The sequence below is a fragment of the Ammospiza caudacuta genome, chromosome 3, assembly GCF_027887145.1.
Source record: "Ammospiza caudacuta isolate bAmmCau1 chromosome 3, bAmmCau1.pri, whole genome shotgun sequence".
Lineage (NCBI taxonomy): Eukaryota > Metazoa > Chordata > Aves > Passeriformes > Passerellidae > Ammospiza > Ammospiza caudacuta.
This window is the reverse complement of record NC_080595.1, coordinates 4430595-4450823: the sequence shown is the minus strand read 5'-3', so window position 1 is coordinate 4450823 and position 20229 is coordinate 4430595. Positions and strand designations below refer to the sequence as shown.

Genomic DNA, 20229 nt, shown 5'->3' with positions numbered 1-20229 from the left:
AGAGCAGTTCCCCCACCCAAAGAGAACTCCCCTATCCAAACAGAGCTCCCCTCATCCAGGCAGAGCTTCCCCCATCCAAGCAGAGCTTCCCCCATCCGAGGAGATCTCCCCTCACGGAACGAGAGCTCCCCATCCAAGCAGAGCTCCCCTTATCCAGGCAGTCCCTTTGCATTTTAAACACAGGTGCACTCTGCGGCTCTAGCGCACGGGTGTTGCGTTTTCTTCTCTTCCAGCCCTGGCCCCGAGGGTAGATATGTTAGAAAGAAGAGCGCCCAGGAAGCTTTGTGCGGGAAGCCAAGAAGGTGCAACACGGGAGACGCAGCGGGGAGACTTTGGCAGGTGGTGCTGGTGACGCACAGAAGTTACTTTGCCTTCGGAAAGAAAAAAAAGCCGGGCGTGCTGCTTATGTAGGTGTGTTTTTGTGCCCCCGGGAAGTTGCCCGGGTCGCGCAGCGGCGGCGGAGCGGCGGCGGCTCGTCCTGGGCAGCGGCAGCAGCAGATGATGGTGGCGGCGCGGCGGTAGCGCGGCGGCGTCGGCGGCATCCCGCATCCGCGGATGCACGGCCCAGCCCCAGCCCCATCCTCATCCTCATCCCCGCGCGGAAGGGACACCTGAGGCTCCGGCAGGCGGGCGGGGATCGCCGCCGTTCGGAAGGGAAGAGCGTGCCGGGGGAAGGCGGGCCGGCGCTCGGCTGTGTGTGCCGGTGGGCAGGGGGCTGGTTATCATGGCGGATCGGACGGCTCCGCGCTGCCAGCTCCGGCTGGAGTGGGTGTACGGCTACCGGGGCCACCAGTGCCGGAACAACCTGTACTACACGGCAGGGAAAGAGGTGGTGTACTTCGTGGCTGGAGTCGGCGTGGTTTACAACACCAGGGAGCACAGCCAGAAATTCTTCCTCGGGCACAACGATGATATTATCAGGTAAGGGGGCTGACTTCTCTGGTGGTGGGGTGGGGAGGGGTTTAAAGGGAAGGGAGGAGAATGTAGTGCTGGCAGAATACCCCCTCCTGGCCTCTTACAGCTCGGCTCGTACCTGCCGTTTTAGAGCAGCTCAGATTTGTTAGCAGCAATCTCTGCGAGAGCTGAATCTCTAGATACTGTTGATTATCATTATTTTGTAGCAAAGCTTGAAAATATTGCCATAATAACGGAGGGAAGGTTCAATTTTTCTATTGCACTGCACCAAAAGCAAAGTGCTTCATTTCAGCACTGGAAAGATCTCAGTGCAACAGTGCTGCAAAATCGTGGTTCCAGTGCCTTGATGTTCCTGGGCTGGGACCCCAGCTTATCAATTCTGACCTCGTGCAGAAGGCAGGTGCAGCTCTCCTCGCCCTCAGCAAATCCCAGCATGAGAGTGCCATAAATCTGACACGTAGCTCAAGCTAATCTGGTTTTAATATCCAGAAAATGTAAATCAAAATCAAATTCAGCTGTTTGCACTCCAGGCAAACAATCCCAAGCATGCTGATGCAAGATGGCCAGGTCTTGCTCCTCATCTGTCCACTTCATCGTTCCTTTCTCTCACATTCTGCCTGAGAAGTGGATTTAATTGGTATTTTCATCCTACAGAAATGCTGATATTTTTACTGCACCTCCCAAAATAAAAATGCAGTTACAGTGTTCAAGGTAGTCTTTAAAAAAATCTGTCCAGAATGCAGAAATTTACATCAGTAAAACAGAAAATTAATGTAGCTACTACTTGGTGAGAGAAATGTGAGCCTAGAATATCCTCACGAAGGATGTTGCCTGGTGATGCCCCTCCTCTGAGCACAGCGATGTGCTGCCCTCCCTGCTCACCCAGTTCAGCATGAATGAAGCGTTTCCTGGATGATGTGAAGCCAGAACAGTCCCAGGTGACTCATGGTGTGGGAGTGCTGTGGAAGCATCTGCTGCAGCCAGAGTTTTGACACTCTGTAACCAAACCACACAATTGTCACACAATCCTTGTTTGCAGAAAGCCTTCCACTTTTCCCAGGAAGAGCTTTTGGCTGCTGTGGATCCCCGTAGCAGCCTTCTCCCCCTCTCTAGGATTTCATCAAGTACAGTGCATGTGCATCAAGGTTTATTTTGGTTCCAAAGGTATTATCAGCTCCAAAAGGCTGCTGAAAATAGATGCTGGGCTGCTCGGAGAAGATTCAGTGTTTTGGAGACATCTGCAGGATCATGAAATGAAAAGTTTTGCTTGTTGTGTGGACATAAAATTTGATACACTTTGGTACAGGAAGTGTAATCCATGTAGGTAGGGAGTTGTGTGCTTCTGTGCTTATGTTTGAATTGTTATTATAACACCTGACAGCACCCCCCTCCCCAAACCCAATGTATTGTACAGCTTCTGTACCCTTTACTTTGAGACCTGTCACACTGGGAGTCTGCTTTTGGCAGTGTCATGTTTAGAAAGCACAACTGGGATAGAAAGAATTGATGTCTCATATTTGTACTTTGACACTGCCTGTTGGGCTCTTTAAAGGAAACCAGAGCCATGTGTTCAAACTGTTGTGTCTGAGGGACTTGCTGAGTGTCCAACTCGTGCTTTGGCAAGATGGGTTTGGTTTCTGATCTGCCACACCATCAGAATTCTGGTGGCAAACTGTATTTTCCACAAAGGATGAAACATTTGGGTCCAGAAGACATGAATGAGCAGAAGCCAAGAGCAGCTCATGTCAGCTCTGAGGGGGCAAGAGCTGTTGCTGTCACCACGTGGGGTGTAAGGAAGGACAGACTGCCCAGACTGCTGCTGGAATATTCTCTTGTTGGCACCAAGGCATTGGTGGCTGCCTCCTTTGCCACTGTGCAGTCCCTGCTGATGGAATTCCCATCACTGTCAGCACTTCAAGTAGATGATGCCTTGTGTGGTCATTGCTGATATCACTAATAGGTGTGGGAATTTAAATTCTCACATTTTAAGCTTCACAGCTCTCATCCATTTGAGATGAATGGATGAATGTACTTATCCAGTTTTTCTGGGTTTGTTGGGATTTACTTGCTTGAGACCAGCTTCTAAACAGCAGGGTGTGCATTGGCAGTCCAACAGGTTGTCATTTCCAAAGAGGTTTGAAACACTGTTTAAAAAAGAAAACTTGGATTTTGGAAAATACCCTGAATCACTGAGACTGGGAGACCTTCAAGTGGGGAGATCTTCTGTTTCCAAGGACTGCTGTTATCTCCTTCTGTGAATTTTTTTTGTGTTTTTGTGAATGCTGCATTGTTGAAAAAAAAGATGAGAACCCCACGATTCTCAGAAGTAATATTGTGTGTTATCCTGAAGTGTTTACTGAAGTCATGAGAGGGGATGTTTGTCCTTGGTGGAAAGGGCAGGTGTGTATGTTTAAGATGTTCTCCAAGATTAATAGTTCTGTCTCTTGTTTTGCATCAAGGTAATGCAGCTGGACATAATTTAGTTTGGGCTAAAGCAGAGCAGAAAGTATTGGATTAAATGTTATTGTATTGGAGAAATGCCTTTTTTCCAAGATTCCCATTTGAAAGGCGAGTTCTGCTGTACAGGAACTGAATGTTCTGCACTCAGCTAATAAGGTCGATGTTCCAGCAGGAACAAGGGAGCTCGGAATTGTCCTGTTTTCTGTGCAAAGCCACACCAGGCGCTGGGCTTCCAGTGCCTCCTGTGACTCCAGGAGGAGAGGAGGCCCTGACCCACTGATTTAACCTTTCAGTGAGCCCTGCTGTGCAGAGGAGTTTGTGAGAGCATTGGCTTTGACAATAATTGAAAACTCTCAAAAGAACAGATTTCCTTACTTTAATATTGTGCATTACTTGTAGGACAGTAATGATCAGTCCTTGTTTTTCTCTAAATTAAATCTTGGAGGCAGTTCTTTCTTATATTTTTTCTGCAATTTGTGCAGAAAAATGTAAATGCCACAGCAAACAGCAAAAATAAGAATATAACCCATTGAGATACTTCTCACTATCACTTAAAATACAACTGATTTTATTTCTTTCTGCAGAAGTCATTTGTGAACAGAGATTCCTAACCCTGAGAAATTTTTCCTGTGGTGTAGTGACAAAGTTATTTCTCCCTGTTTTCGAGTTCCAAGAATTTCTGCAGTATTGAACAGTTGTCCTGTCTATGTTCTACTGTCACACACCCCGGTTCTTGTGGCATCTGATATTTTGTATGTCGTGCACTTAGAGAAGCAGGTTTGCATCCTGGCTGCCTCCATGCCGGTCTCTGTGAGGCACCAAGCCTGCTGCCCCTCCCAGGTCACTGCAGTCCCTGCAAAGCCCTGCTGTTATCCATGGATTGCAGGGCTGCTCACAGCTGGGATTTATCAGAATATTGCTCAGTGTGCTGGGGGTGCTGCTGTGTGACAGACTGGGATTAAAGCGCGGCCGTGCCAGCGGGGATGGCATTTCCTGGGCTGTGGGAGCCACTGAGGCCTGGACTGCTCTCCACAAGGGTCGTTCCAGGAGACTGGATGTGTGTCAGGATGGGGATCTCTGCTCTTGTGCTCTGGGGAAAAAAGGAGTGATATGCTTCAAGCAGTGTTGTGTATTGCTGACCACAGTAAATATAATTCTGGAACTTCTGATTTGCAGAGCTATGCAAATCAAAACCTCAGAGACAGAAGATCTGAATTGTACATTAATATTTTTTATTTAAAATTAAGTGTTATAATATCTCTGTTTATGCTTATTAAGGGATCTAAAATACTTTAAATTTCTGTTATGCTTATTAAGGGATCTAAAATACTTAAAATTTCTGTTCAGTTGCCACCATTTGGAAGGTGACAGCAGGTGTTGGCTGTAGAATGGTGTTCAGGTTGCTGTGGTTATTGTTTATCATCAGTGCATGAGAGCTGCACTGCCTGCAGCTTGGGCTAACCCTGGATTTTAGACACCCCAGGTGACCCCACAGAACTGCTGAGATTCAGTGCATAAAAGAGAGATTTTGGGAGAGATTTTCAACAGCAGAAATTCCAGCCCTGTTTCATGGATGCTACACTGGTGCATCCACCAAGCCATCCAAACTTAACAGACATGGCACACTGGGGGTGCAGCAGGGTTTTGGGAACTGTTTTGAGGCACCAAGTTGTTAAATGAGTTTTGTATGGAAGGAATTAGTTCCCCATAGATACTCCTCTAACCAGCTTGTTGCTTCCTTTGCTTTCAATGCTGGAAAACCTTGGGAAAATGTTGTTTATTCCATGGAGTTCCAGTGGCCTCTTTTGCATCTACTTGAGAGCTGTGCTGTGCTTAGGTTTGAAGTCTTTATCAGGGCATGACCTGCTATAAATTGGTTTCTTAAATATCTGTATTAATGCATCAGATGTGTTGGAATATACAGTCACAGGATCTTATTGAAAGTGATTTAGAAATACTCAGATCAGTTAAAAGTGGAGAGAAACTCAGCAGGCATTTGTCACTATGTGTTGATGAGAATGGTCATCATTTATCCACAGCCTTTAACCAGAGCAGTCTAACCCTAATTTTTTCTACATTTTTTAATATTTCTTATGTGTTAAGACTCTGCATTTTTTAACTTATTTCAGCTTGATTTCAGATGGCCAAGAGTCATGATGGTCAGGCAGTTGTGTGTAATCACTCCTTACCAGGATGAAAACTCACAGAAAATATTTTCATATGAGTTAACTTAATTTCAAATTAAAAAAATTAAAATCTACAGCTCCAAATATTGGAATGCTTCTGTGTGAAAGTAGGAGGGGATTGGAGGTCTGTAAAAAGGTCTTTTGGTGATTTGCCAGCTGCTCGGGTTTTTGGGAATTTTAGTTGTTTTCATTACTTAAGGCAAGGGCTTGCTTGTGGTATTGGCCTGACTTTTCCTATCCTTTCGTACTGGGAACTTTGGTAAAGAGCAAAAATGCCTCCTTTCCTTCCCACCTAAAAGCTCTTCTTTGGAACATCAGCTTGTTTTTCATGAGGTGCATTTCTACCCCAGGAACATTTAGCTGTGTGTGTTGGCTGTCCAAGAGACACATTGAATTTAAATTCCCTTCAGAGCTGGTATTTATACAGGCCTGGGAACAGACCCCTAAAGCTTTAGGGAGGCTGATCTCAAGGCTGAGTGTGTGTTGATGTCAAGCTCCTCTAATTGTTCCAGCAGCACAATGAGCCTTGGTATGCTTGACGTGACTGCTGGAACTTCTGTGGGTGCTGGTGGTGAAGTTTGTTCTTTCTTCTCTGACAGATGGCTGGAAATTCACTAAAATGATGGTAATTAAAACAGAACATAAAATAAAGGTTACTCTCAGAGTGACACAGCAACCCTGTTATTTTGGCTGCCTAACACTCCTTGGTACAAAAGATTTTACTGGATTTTTTATGAGGAATTTTGAGTGCCTCCATTATTTTAGCAGACTTGAATGTTCAAGGCATAACCCTACGTGAAAATTACTGACTGGCACTGCAGTTTGTATGTAGTAGCACTAATATTGATGCCTCCACATGAAAATTGGGCATCTATTCATGCCAAATGTCTGCTTCCTCATCCTCAGAAACTGTTTTCCACGTGTAGAGAGAAATATTGAAAGTATCACTTACTGTGGTGATACTTTCAATATCAAGGCTGGAGCCCTTTTGCTTTCACCCTGACTTGGCAGAGCAGGCCTCCTCCTCTGTATGCTGGGAGCTCTGTAACTGCAGGTTAGTCACAGTCAGCTGCTGTCTGACCAGAAAAGGTGTTAAATGTAAATTTCTTTAACTTTTCCTTTCATCTCTCTGGTGTTTGAGCACTGTTTGTAAGGTCCTTAAAGAACCCTTTGGCTTCTCCCAGTGCTGGAATCTATGATGAGGGAGAAGTTGAGCTTCCTGTGTCAGATCAGAGATGAGGCCACTGGGATCTGCTCTGTGGCCCTGGTCCCACCAGAGCTGGGCATGTACAAGTGTGGCTGCACCTAAATAAGATTTTAGCAGATCTACAGCAGGTTCCTGATCCCTCTAGGATTCCATGGGATTCTCATCTGCTTAGAAATTATTTATTTAAAAAAATATAAAAATTGAAATGCTGTTTGGTCAAACTACTCTTTCTTAATGGCTGTAAAACAAGTTTATCGTATTCAGTTGTGTTCCTGATTCAAGGTCTCATGCAGGTGCAGTGATTGTTGCATATGTGCTGGCCTTTTACTTCCATGGGGGATTTGTTTGAGTGTTTTAAAACACGTGGCATCTGGGAGTGGCCACAAGTGTCTAAAAGGATATTAAATGAGTCTTTATGAAAGCTGTCTTCAGTTGAGAGAGCCATTTTAAAGCTTTTGCTTGTCAGACTGAGGAGGTTTGTGTGGTTCTGTCCGGGATCTCAGGCTGCTTTAGGAGGGGCATCTCTGCTGCACTCCTTATAATGCAGTCCCTCCTTCCCAGGAGGGGAATAAATAATGGAACTGCCTTTCCCCAGGGAGCTCTCTGGGGTTGGGTTGGGTGTGTGGCTGTGGCCTGGCACTGAACTGTCCCTCTGCTGTCACCTGCCCTGCTTGGGCTGGCTGTGTACACTGCATTCTAATACCAGAACCAAGTTATAAAGAATTGCACCTGGGCTATGGGGCTGCAAAAAAGAGAATTTTTCAAAAGATACTCAGAACAAGTAACCCACATAAGTCCTAGACAGGAATAAGAACAAGTAGCCCACTCAAATAAATCCCAGACAGGAATTCTGCTGGATCTTCTTAGCTACACGTTGGGTTAATGTCACTCCATGGTCTGGCAGCTTTCATTAATTGTGGCCATAAGGAATATTTCATTGGGACTTTGCAGAAGATGCACAGCAGAGCACTGTGACCTTCCATATGCACTCCTCTTCTTTGGGACTGGATGAGATTTTTGATTGTTTCATGTTGTTAAATATTGGTGTTAAAAATGTTCCTTTTCCTTTAATAATCAGTTGGTTTCTGTATTACAGGTCATGTCACTCAGAATGCACTCAAAATTTTGGGGGCCTTCTTTTGGATATGAAACTCTTTGGAATATATAGTTTGTGATATAATTGTATCACAGATCTCCAAATAAATATTTCAAATTAATTTCAAATGAAAATTTGACATTTCCTATTGTGGCAGAAAATTTTGGCACAGAATAAATTAAGAGAGGTAATTCCCATTATTTCTCTTCCATTAACTGGAGGAGGAACACATTTTTTAAAGGAATCTACACATCTGTTTTAGGCTCATCTTTCTTCCATCTTGGCTCCTCTGGCAAGGACAGTTCAGATTATTAAAAATTCTCCTTTTATCCTTTTAAGTTCTCCTTATATTCTTTTAAAAATCACCTTTCATAAATTCAAGTCCTCCCTGGCAGAACACTAATACTTTTGTAAAAAAAGCAATTTTATAAACAATTTCAATCTTAATAAAATAGATATAAATTAATTTCTTCCTTTGAAATAGAATTTAGCCAAGAACATGGAATTTTGAGGGCTTCATGTTTTTTGTTAGTTTTATTTTCATATTTAGTTTTCCCATGGCTTCTATCATTTTCAGATTTAATTTTTTTCTCCTTTAAGGAGATTGAGTTCATGGAAAGAGAAATAAAATACAGCATGAAAAATGCCATTTTAGTTTTGTTGCAGAACGAGCAGAGTGCAGACATATAAAAGAACCCTCACTGGCTCTCGGCTGCTCCCTTCCCAGGGAGAGCTTGTCCATTGTAATTCTTCCCTTAGGTTTGTACTGAAGAATTAGCTGGGATATATCTTTTGTCTAATCTGGCATGGGTGAAAGAATGAAGGGAAAAGGATATTTAGCTCAGGAAAACTGTAAAAGAATAGAAAAACAAATCGATATATAAAGTGTTCTCAAGGACATGTGAAGCCTCCTTTAGGAGCTTGTGATTTTTACTGCTCTGAAAGAATTGAGGCTCTCCAGGCAGCGATGCAGGGACCTGTTTCTCTGGCCCTGCACAGCACCAAGTGTGTTGCTATTTCCCACTCCTGGCTGGCTGCCACGGTGTGGTTAAACCTGGAATTCTGCCCAGCCCTGCTGAACGCACTCCATGAGCAGATTTGATTGGAATTAAATCTTACCTGGGGCTTGTGCTCCGACATCCTGCTCAGCCTCAGCCTCCAGAGCACAGGAGCCACCAGCAGGGACAGGGCCAGGGAGGCACCAGCAGAGCCCAGGCTGTGTGTGGCAGGGCCAGGGAGGCACCAGCAGAGCCAGCCTGTGTGTGGCAGGGCAGGGCCAGGGAGGCACCAGCAGAGCCCAGGCTGTGTGTGGCAGGGCCAGGGAGGCACCAGCAGAGCCAGCCTGTGTGTGGCAGGGACAGGGAGGCACCAGCAGAGCCCAGGCTGTGTGTGGCAGGGACAGGGAGGCACCAGCAGAGCCCAGGCTGTGTGTGGCAGGGACAGGGAGGCACCAGCAGAGCCCAGGCTGTGTGTGGCAGGGCAGGGACAGGGAGGCACCAGCAGAGCCCAGGCTGTGTGTGGCAGGGCAGGGACAGGGAGGCACCAGCAGAGCCATCCTGTGTGTGGCAGGGACAGGGAGGCACCAGCAGAGCCCAGGCTGTGTGTGGCAGGGACAGGGAGGCACCAGCAGAGCCCAGGCTGTGTGTGGCAGGGACAGGGAGGCACCAGCAGAGCCCAGGCTGTGTGTGGCAGGGACAGGGAGGCACCAGCAGAGCCCAGGCTGTGTGTGGCAGGGACAGGGAGGCACCAGCAGAGCCCAGGCTGTGTGTGGCAGGGACAGGGAGGCACCAGCAGAGCCATCCTGTGTGTGGCAGGGCCAGGGACAGGGAGGCACCAGCAGAGCCAGCCTGTGTGTGGCAGGGACAGGGACAGGGAGGCACCAGCAGAGCCAGCCTGTGTGTGGCAGGGACAGGGAGGCACCAGCAGAGCCCAGCCTGTGTGTGGCAGGGCAGGGCCAGGGAGGCACCAGCAGAGCCAGCCTGTGTGTGGCAGGGCCAGGGACAGGGAGGCACCAGCAGAGCCAGCCTGTGTGTGGCAGGGCAGGGACAGGGAGGCACCAGCAGAGCCCAGGCTGTGTGTGGCAGGGCAGGGACAGGGAGGCACCAGCAGAGCCATCCTGTGTGTGGCAGGGCAGGGCAGTGCTCTGGGTGCTGCAGGAGGCTCAGGGCATGAGCAGGGAGATGTGCTGTGCTCTCCACTCGAGCCTGGCAGCTGGGGCTGAACCTGCTCTGTCCTCTCTCTCTCCCCCCCTGTAACATCCCTGAGAGCATAAGCTAGAGGAAAAACCCCCAAGTATTAGCAAATGACAAGCAGTAAACCAGATTATAACTGCCTGAAGCTACATGCTGCCAGGCAGTTACATAATGGCAAAAACTTCTCAGCATCCGCTGCAGCACTGAGCCTAAAATGCAGCAGAAAGGGCTCTGATGAGCCCAGCTCTCTGAGGTTTCACTGAGAGCACAACTCCAGGTTCCCAGTCTCTGCTCTGAGGAGTTGGCTGAGAAACCAAGAGAAAAAGGGAAATAATAGTAATAGGCAAGAAAATGGATCACAGTGCTTACATAAAAACACAGAAATGCACAATTCCATGTTTGTTTACATAACTCCTGGTATTAGTCTCACAAAACAGAAGTTTAAAAGGCATTTTTTGGATCAGGGTAATCTCCCTTAAATACAGCAGGTCATGGATTTTGGTGGTCATAACTTCATATGTGTCTGTGACTGGCTGCACATCCACTAAAACACAGGTAAAATTAATAACTGGTTGGATAATTAATAATCTTAAATTGCATTAAAAGACATGTTTGAATAATAGGGATGGTCCTATATTCTGAGGGTGCCTAGTGCAGCTGGTTCTGTGGAAGGACAGAGAGGCTGAAGTGGTTTGTGAGCATCTTTTCAAAATGCCTGATGAGTCTTTCAGTGGAACAGGAGGGTTGGTGAGCACTTCCAGTGACACTTTCCTTCTTCAGAAATGTAATACTGAAAGTTTTACTTATGGAAAACATGAATTTACGAAGATGGCATAACCTTCTATTTGAAACTTGCTGTATTTACATTTGATAAGAGTTCATTTTGAAGCCACTGTAAGGCACTCCCATAAACATGACAAGTTCCTGTTGAGTTGGGTTTGGATGTGGCTTGTGGGCTTTGCACAGTGTCAGGTGTTTGTGTGGTTTGTTCCAATGTCTGGCTGTGGTGCTCCTTGAGACCGCAGGGGTCAGGACCTGAGCTTATTCCACGTGCAAGGGCAGCTTTCCTCAAACCTCTGCCCATTGCTGCCTAAAATAAAACTGAATAGAGGTTCTGAACCTTTCCCCTCCATGTTTTAAACCCCAGCCATCCATTTTGTAGCCAGCACAGAAGGGAAGTTATCTGATTCACAGAACTTGCTGAATTCCCAGACTCTCTCCTCACTTTTTGCCATTTCTCTTCCCTTTCTGAGGAGTTACCACAGACGTGATTTTGCTTTCCAGCCATGGTGATGACTCTGTGGGCACTGCCTTATGAGGGAACATATGAATTGCTCTGTTACACAGATGGATCACTCTAAAAGCTTGGAAGTAAACTAATCTTCCATTCTAAAATTTCTAGAAAAGGAATTTCCAGGGCTTGTTTGAGTGCTTTGGTGGGAACCAGGGTGTGGATCTTTAACTTCCCAGAGCCTGGTGGATGCACGAGTGTGACCAGGCATGTGAGGAAATCTCAGATCTGCATGGGAGATGGGTGACAGCTATTTATTTCTGCACAGGCCTATTTTAAGAATATTGTAAATCTGAACAGAGAGTCTTGTTCTCTGAGAGCTGGCCTTATGTGAAATAAAACATTTTCCTGGAAGGGAGCTGAGAAAGCAGCATGCATTTGTCTGTGTCTGCATCAGTAGAACTTCACAATTGTGTCTTCATTGCCTGTTGGACCAGGTGAAGGGTCAGAAGAGAATTTAAATAAGGAATAACAATGTACTGTGTGTTTCAACTGAGGACAGACTTATCTAATTGCTGTTAAATAAGTCAGCTCTTCAGAATGCCCTGATTCTTGCAGTATTAAATATTACTTGAATGTTATTGCATTTCCCACGTTCTCTGTGGTATCTGTTGTTTTTCATTTCCAATCTGTGGAAGGGGTAAATGTTCTTTTACCTTGTCATTTAGTTTGGCAGCAGTTACTTTGTACAGCATGACAGTCACTGCACTGCACACATTTCTGTCCTGCTTTCTTCCTTCCTACAGATACAACAATTTGATCAGCCTGAGCCCCTCAAAACTGAACATCTGCTGCAGCTGTCACAGGCTGCTATCAACAGAGCTGGAGTTTCTGTGATCCACCTCAGCCCTTGGCAGGATTCTGTTCTGGGTTTTTAAATTTATGTACACACATAAATACATATAAATACACACACACACACACACACACACACACACATATATATATATATATATATATATTATGCAGTATTATATAATGCATAAATAGAAAAAATTGGTATTTTTGGCTTTCAAATAAATTGTGGACTAAATTTCATTCCATAATTACCTCTGGAGGAAGCAGTGGGGACTGATGTCCCTTAATTCCATTTATGAATGGACTGCTCTTAATCCTGGACTTGTTAAGCAGTTGAGACTACATAGAATTGTTCAATATTGGCACATCTGAGCTTTTTCTGAGTGCTGGCAGAAATTTAGGCTCCTAGGAAATGTTTCCAGTAAAAAACAAAAAAAATCTCTTGCACTCTTGCATTGTGACAGGAGAGGTTTTTCCCTCTAGTATGTGACAGAAATTTAAAAAAGAAAAAAAAGGTGAGAGTCACCAAAAAAAGCAATTGCCACAACCATGGTTTGTTCTTTGGGGCCTGGGCTGTGGCTTTAGGACAACATGCCCAAATATGTTAAAACAGAAGAGTTTCACTGCATGTCAGCATGAATTTAAGGCATCAGACCTTGCATTGTGCTCAGGAGGTCCTGGGGAGTTTTAGCTCTTCATTTCTCTCATCTGAAGGCAGACTGTGGCATTTCAAATGTCATTTTCAGTTATGTCCTGCACCGGTTGTTGCTGTGGGAATGTTAGCATACTGTTTCCAACATGCTGGATTGCAGTTTTTCCCCTGGCTCCCTCAGTCAGTGAGGTGGAACTGCTCTGCTGGTACCCCTGGCATCCCCCCCAAAGGGGAGAGTTCCAAGGGAATGACAAGTCAGGTTGGTCTCCTGTTTTATTCTTGGATTTCCCATGGATGTGGGGCTCCCCAGCCTTGGTTGTTCATGCAGCATGCAACACCTTCCACCTCTCTCACCTTCAGAATGTGAGCTGTGGTTTTGATCAGCTCTTCCAGAAACCAGCAGAAGTCCCGGGCAATTCGGTTCACAGAAAAATTTGGCAGCATCTCATACATTCTGAACATAAACTTTATTTTTCTTAATTAGAATCCTCATTTATGTTTTAGATTATGCTTTGTTTGACTGAATATTTTTTTCCTTTTTTTCTCGAATTAATTTTAGTTCTATTTCTTACGTTGTTGTAACAAGAAGGCCCAGCTGACAGAGTGAATAAAGAAGAGTGCTTCTCACCAGCCTTCAGGGGGTGACTGCAGAGTTATCAATTAAACTCCCACTCAGCTGCTGCAATCTGCTCTTCATTGTGACCCCACAGTCACCCCCTAGAGGCTGCCTCAGCCTCTCTAACTCTGACATTCTTGCACTGATATGTGGGAACTTTCCTTGCTCTCTTATTTCCCCTTCATTCTGTTCTTGCATCCTTTTGTGTTTGTTTGCTTGTTCCATTCTCACCTTTCTGTGTAAGGATCCCTATTTCTGTTGTGGCTCCTCCCCTGAGTGCCTGAGGACAGTTCAGTTCCTCACTGGAGGTGTTTGTTCTGAGAAGGGGCTGGATTGTTCCCAAAGCACTCCCCTGAAACCCAAAACCAACTTTCTGTGGAACTTTCTATGGAACAGGCTGCCTGGGGAGAGCTGGGACTCAAATGTGGTATTACCTGTGAAGTATTAAATGAAAACCTACAAAAGCTCCTCTTCCTAAAGCTACATCTCAAAGTGAAGGTTTTAAAATGAGGAATTGTTGGAAAATAGATGCCAATCTCCAGGTTTATGGGGGGTTTTTTGAACTGTAACTGCTGATTGTAAAATACTGCTAAGGGGTGACATCCTGTTGGACCTGCTCTGGACAGCTTAGAAAAAGTCAAAAATCCCATTCAGTAAAAAAGCCCTGTTTTCAGCCAAATAAGATATCTTGAATGTTATTACACAGAAGTGCAATAATTTCAATAATTTTCTAAATAAATGAAAAAGTTACTATTATCTAATACCATGTTAAACTATCATCTAATACCATGTTGGTAATTAAGCATCTTAGAACTATTGTTTTACACATAAAAATAATCAATGAACCAAGAAACACAAAAACCAAAAAAAATCAACCTTTTTCCTGATTATAATTTCTAGATGCAATTAACTTCAAACAAAACAATGTTTTTAAGGTGTGTGCCAGTCACGTTATGAATCTCATTTCAAGTAAAAGTGAAAACACTTCTAGATATGTTTATGGCTTTGTTATAAGATCATGAAAGCCAAAGAATATAATTTTACTATTTTAATATTTAAATAATGAATACATAATAAAGCTTTGACTTTCAACTTTTTTTTCTAATTCTGAGATGATTATAGATCTTTTTTTACTTATTCCAGCTGCCTGCAGAATACAAAAATAAAAGCAAATGTATGCAAAATGCATTGCTGAAATTAACATGCATTAAAATTCTGGGTGTTTCTCAATTCGTCTGATATTTTTGCAAGGGAGAGCAGAATGTGGATAATGTGTCCCACACCACTCATCTCCATTAATCTTCTGCTTTCAGAAATCCAAATCTGATCAGCAAATGCTGCCAGCTGTAATTTCAGCTGAGCTGCAAGTGTGTCAGTAATACAGATAATTTAAACCAGCAAACTTAGGTACTACTGGCATGGAACTCTCAGTTTTATTCTTCCTTCTATGGCAAATCTGGGAATTCCTCCAATGCCCCCTTACCTAAATTAATTCTGCTTCCTATTTGATCTCTTTGCCTGTATTGGGAGCACAACAAAAGCTCTGAATCCCCAGCTCAGCTCAAAGCTGGTTTGCAGTGCAAAATTCTAACAACAACACCCTGGGCTGTGTCCCACAGACCCTGGGCAGTGACTGAGTGGGCTGAGTTGATTGTGTTCAAATCCTACATTTTAATGTGATTGTGGAAACGACTCTGGGGAAAAGAGCATTTGATTTATTTCATTTCAGCAGTTGTAGCAGAGGCAGGGGATGGCTGATGCACTTGGCATGTTGGTATTAACTCTGCTGTTTGGGCTCTCCAGAGTAAGATTTTCTATTGTACAAGTGTAAGAAGAAATTTGATTTCTAGTGCTGATGAATTACAGCTTCTCATCTGAAAGCACTGCTCATATCCACATGAGCCTGAAAAAACACAGATCTAGAGCTGGTACAGCCTTTGTGAGAGTCCAGAAGGCAAAGGAATATTTTACTTTGGCTTGTGAAATTATTAATAATGTTTACCTTTGAAGATGCTTCTTTCTTTTACTTCATTGGGCAGTGGATTGATGGAATAATAAAATGAACTTTCTAACTGCTCAGGCAGCCTGCTGCTGTATGGCACTCCAGGCTGGGTGAACTTTATTTTCTAAGTAACTAATCAAGTCATTCCCTTCTTTTCTCCTTAGTTTAATTATTTTTAAAATAAAAGCAGATAAAATACAAAACATGGCAGTACATGAATTAGAGGAAATATTTAACAAGGAATATACTAAGTGTTAAAAACAAATTGGAAGTGGAACAATTAAAACATTAAGTGACTATACAAAGCTGATTTGACAGTTAAGCATCCTAGAACTATTGTTTTACACATAAATATAATTAATGAACTAAGAAACACCAAAAAAATTAAAATAAACTTTTTTCTTGATTATAATTTCTAGATACAATTAACTTCTAAAAATGATCAGGGTGAATTTCTGCCTTCTACTTGATACAGGTGCAGCTTCTTTAATTCACAGATTTATTGGGTTTTACACAAAGGATCACAATTTCCTGTTATTTCAATCATTTCTGTAAAGATGAACTCAGCAATATTGTATGTGCTGAGTGAAGGAGGGTGTGTCTTGGTGGTGATTTTTCTAAGACATGTAAGCTGAGAGTATTCAGGTGTATTTTCACAAGTGGAGCAAAACACACCCCATCATCCTTCAGTGTGAGCAGCTGAGTTCTGGACACATTTCAAATATCTCTGCAGGCACTGCTGTGAGCCAAGCTCCCATTACAAGTGTGTCCTTTGCTTACTTGTGACTAAATTAGGATTTTCTTTCAGTAAAAAGCTTCAAAATGAGTTTCCTTTCTGTAAACATGTAGAAACCTCCACTGAGCCAAGCAAACACCTCAGATCATGAGATGTTTAATGTGACATCCCTGCTTTAGACATCAGAGATCCCACTGGGAAAAGCCTTGGCTGGAGAATGGGTGTTTGGTATCAAATTGATGTGGACTTGTCTTTGCTTTTGTTCTGATAAAAGCTGCTCTGTCCTGTGGAGTTTTCTGCCACCTGTTAAGCACAGATTGCTCTCAGGTGAGCATTTCACCTGAATTTAATCAGCAGAATTTGGGAGTGACAGAGCCAGCCCAGGCAACGAGCAGTGAAATTCCCTGCACCTGGGCTTGCCAGGCCCTCGTTTGTGACAAACTGGGGTCAGCTGGAGTAGGGAGGGAGCAGAGGTTTTGTAAGGGTTCAGTTGTTAAACTGCCCTCTCAAAGCTGCTCTGGAGCCCTGGTGAGTGCTTCTGTTACTTATTTATGTGAAAAATGTGTCTTTTATGATTGGCTTTTTGCAAATATTACACTGAATATTATATGTGTTGTGTTAGAAAGCAATGCTGTATTCATTCTCTTAAGTAGTGTGTTAAATATAGAGTCAGGTTATAACATAATGTTAAAGTGAAAACTATGCTATGAAAGATACTTTTTAACGAGCTCAAGAAAGAGATGAGATAATCAAGAAACTCTTTGCACAGAGATAACAGCAACAAGCCACTAAAATCCCAAAGAGGAAAAATTATTGCCTCTTTATTGTGGAGAGCTAGTCTTCTTGCACCTCCATGGAGTCTGACCATGGTTTACAAGATGAAGGGGGAAAAGCCAATCATAAAATACACATTTTTTTAACCATAACCAGAAAACACCCTTTGTTTAGAAAGGAGCTTTTGAATCATGTATGAGATGTATGAACATGCAACAGGCTTTTGCTTTTAAGAGTTAATCCTTTGTTAGTGAGCTTCGTTAGTGCTTCAAGAGGAAAGCGTCTGAATGTTCCCTCAAAATTCTTTGCTTTTATTGTCTTGTATTGTCCTAACCCTGATTGTCCAAATTGTTATTGCCATAATTTCTATTACTATTCTTATAACCATTTTATTGCTATTAAACTTTTGAAATTTTAAAACAAGTGATTGGCATTTTTCACAGGCTTTTTAAAACAACCAAAGAACCAAACTGACAAAGCCTGTGGTGGAAAGGAGAGGAGGCTAAAAGGGAAATTCTAATCAGCATTAAATTCTGAGCGTGTTGCTTTGGTGCTTTCCTGTTTGTTTTTCTGGGTTTTATGTGCAGAGTATTGGTGAATCATTTGTTGGTTTTGCCGTGGTGCTGCATAACTCTGTCATCAGCAGGACAGCAGAGTATGGTGAAATCAAGGTGTTGCTTTTGAACTTCAGTTGTTCTGTGTGTTTGCTGTAAAAGCAATGGTGCTTAGCTGCTTTTTGTTTAGTAATAGGATATAGGTCTTGCAGCTAGAATAGGCTCTGGGAAACCAGGTAAATTCTGATATCTGAGGAGTTGAACCGAGGTTTAGTTTAATCTGTCTCACACAAAAGAGACACTTGATACTTAGAATCTTCAGGCTGTGTCATACAATGTAAAGCAAGGTAACAAAAGTCACTTATTTTAGTAAGTGCCCTTCTCAGAAAAATAAAACTGTTTTGTGGATAATTGTAGAGAAACCTTTCTTGTCTGAATTGGTAGAAAAAAGGAAAATGGATTTATAAGAAGTATTTGTTATAAACAGTGTTTGAAGTTTTAGGAGTAGTGTTTGTGTTCTGTATAATTAACTGGTGAAGCAGAGCTTCAGAAGCCTGGCAAGTGTTCATAGAACTGATAGCTCATGACTTTGCTGCTGATCCATTGTGACTGGAAGTTAAGAGAGCAAACCCATTCTGATGTTACATATGGTTCCTGTTTGCTCTGCAGTGCTTTCTGCCCCACCTGATGTTTGTTATTCACTTCAGCCTGGCCAGACAGGGAGCAGGATTTCCACATGATCATATAAGAACTTTCTGGTTCTTTCCTGTTTCTGCTGATTTTCAACCTCTGAAATAGAAAGATATTTTCCCTGAGAACAGTTGTTGGGTTTGGGTTTGCACTCCTGTGAGATAACAAGAGAAAGCATTCTTAGCAGCACTGAAAACTCCCCCTATCCTGAGGGCTCTAAAAATGAACATTTTTTACCAGCCACATGTAATATTGCCACATTTATCATTGCTGCAGACATTCAGCATACAAAGAATGATCTGCTTCTGACCTGTGAAATGCACTCAGGGTGTGTTGGTTTGGTACATTATGGAATCAAACCCTTCCTCTTCTCTTCTCCTTGCCACTGAAGTGCCTCAACTCTAAATGTTGTAGGGCAGGATGGCCATGGCAAGAAGGCTCAAATAGGATGCAGCTGTGTGTTTGCTGCCCTTGAAAAAGGAACACTTCCCCCAGGCTTAAAGTCCTTATTTCTGATCATCAGTGAGGGCAAACCTGTGCAAACAGTGTTATTATCCCAGTGTGAATTCTTTAACCACAGCCTGGGAGTTTTGTTACACCACACAATTTGTCCAAGATGTGACTGTACCTGGGGATTTTCAAGAGGGTGAGATGAAATCCCTTAAACTAAAAATGAAAGTGGGAGTGATCCCGGCAAGTTGTGACAATGGCTGGGTTTTTTCCTTGTTCTCTCAGTATTTCCTATTTCTCCTTGGCTGTTCTCTGGGCTTTTTGGTTATTTTTATCACATCTTCTATATTCATTTTGCAGCTCCCCCATGATTCCTCTTTTTGTCAGCTCTGTCTTTTGTCTGTCCTGTTTCCAAAATTTTCTTCCCATTTTCCCTCTCTTCTTTTTTAGCTGCAAATATTTTGATTCAGCCTGTGATCTGCATAGTTATACCCACATTCAGGGCTGACTGTTGGCTACACAAAAAGCAGAGGAGATGGAAGAAATGCCAGAGCAGTTGTGCCTGAGTCAGCCTCTGGAGGGAACAGGAGAATTCCCCACTGGGAACAGCTCCTGCTGTGCTGCCAGCACGGGGACCTCTGCACCTATCACCGTGCTGGGGGCAGTTAATTAATTACTGCGTGTGGGCAGTTAATTAGCGCTCAGATTGGCTGTTCGCTGGGACCACCAGTTGTAGAGCTGTCAGCTTCACCTTTGAATGATGTCACATCCCTGCCCTTGTGGGGAAGGCACAGGGACACTCAGGCCATTTTCAGCTGCTCCAGCCTTTGAGTGGGATGGAATGGGAAATGAAGGCTTGGATTGCCAGCAGCTGTGCGTGGTTTGTGTTCTGGTTTGGGTTGCATTTGGGTCTGGTGTTCCCACAGCCAGGCTGGAATAAGGTGAACACAGGAAATGAAAGAGGCTCCAGAATGTGATTTCTTCACTGCCAGGCTTTATCTGATGTATGAATTTTATATTTTCAATCACAGTGTTCAGACTGGCCTTCCAATTCCTTGTACCAGATGAACACAGAAGTGTTGCTGGTTCCTGTTGAGCAGCACTGGATTTACAGCAGTGTTTCTTTAGCTTTCCATGTATTGAGAAATCACTGATAGCATTTCAGTTGCTGTTTTTATCTCAATATCATAGACCAATATCTACTTGCTGCTTTTTTGTGTATTTTATTACAGAATGTGTTCCATGGTCTATAAAGCATAAACATAGAATGGGGTAGGGACATATACAGTGCTGAACTAATTACAGTTCTTGCTCTTTCCCAACCCTCTCTTTTTAGTCTCTAATTCTAGCAGATTTTTCTTTACAAATGATAGTTTCAGGTCCATTTTACTGATTGCATCAAATCACAATGTTTATATTGAGAAGGATGTCATGTACATCTGTTTTGGGTATTTATTTACAACTGCTTTGGCCATCAAAACAAGTGTTTGGTTCATCATCATGAATGCAAATATCATTAGACTCAAATGGGAGCTCTGAGCATGCATGGGAAAACTGGAATGTGGTGGTTGAATTTCAGAGTTAGACAGCAGGGATCTATGGGGTAGTGT

The 20229-nt window shown here is 43.4% G+C and overlaps 1 protein-coding gene across 2 annotated transcripts in view; it reads left to right on the top strand.

Moving 5' to 3' along the window:
• The first annotated feature begins 724 nt into the window (after positions 1-724).
• Positions 725-20229, top strand: part of EML6 (EMAP like 6) — an 89436-nt gene continuing 69931 nt past the window's right edge. For both annotated transcript variants that reach the window (XM_058801789.1, XM_058801788.1), the window contains exon 1: positions 725-921. In XM_058801789.1, the coding sequence (XP_058657772.1) occupies positions 725-921 (197 nt within the window). The remainder of the gene's footprint in view (positions 922-20229) is intronic.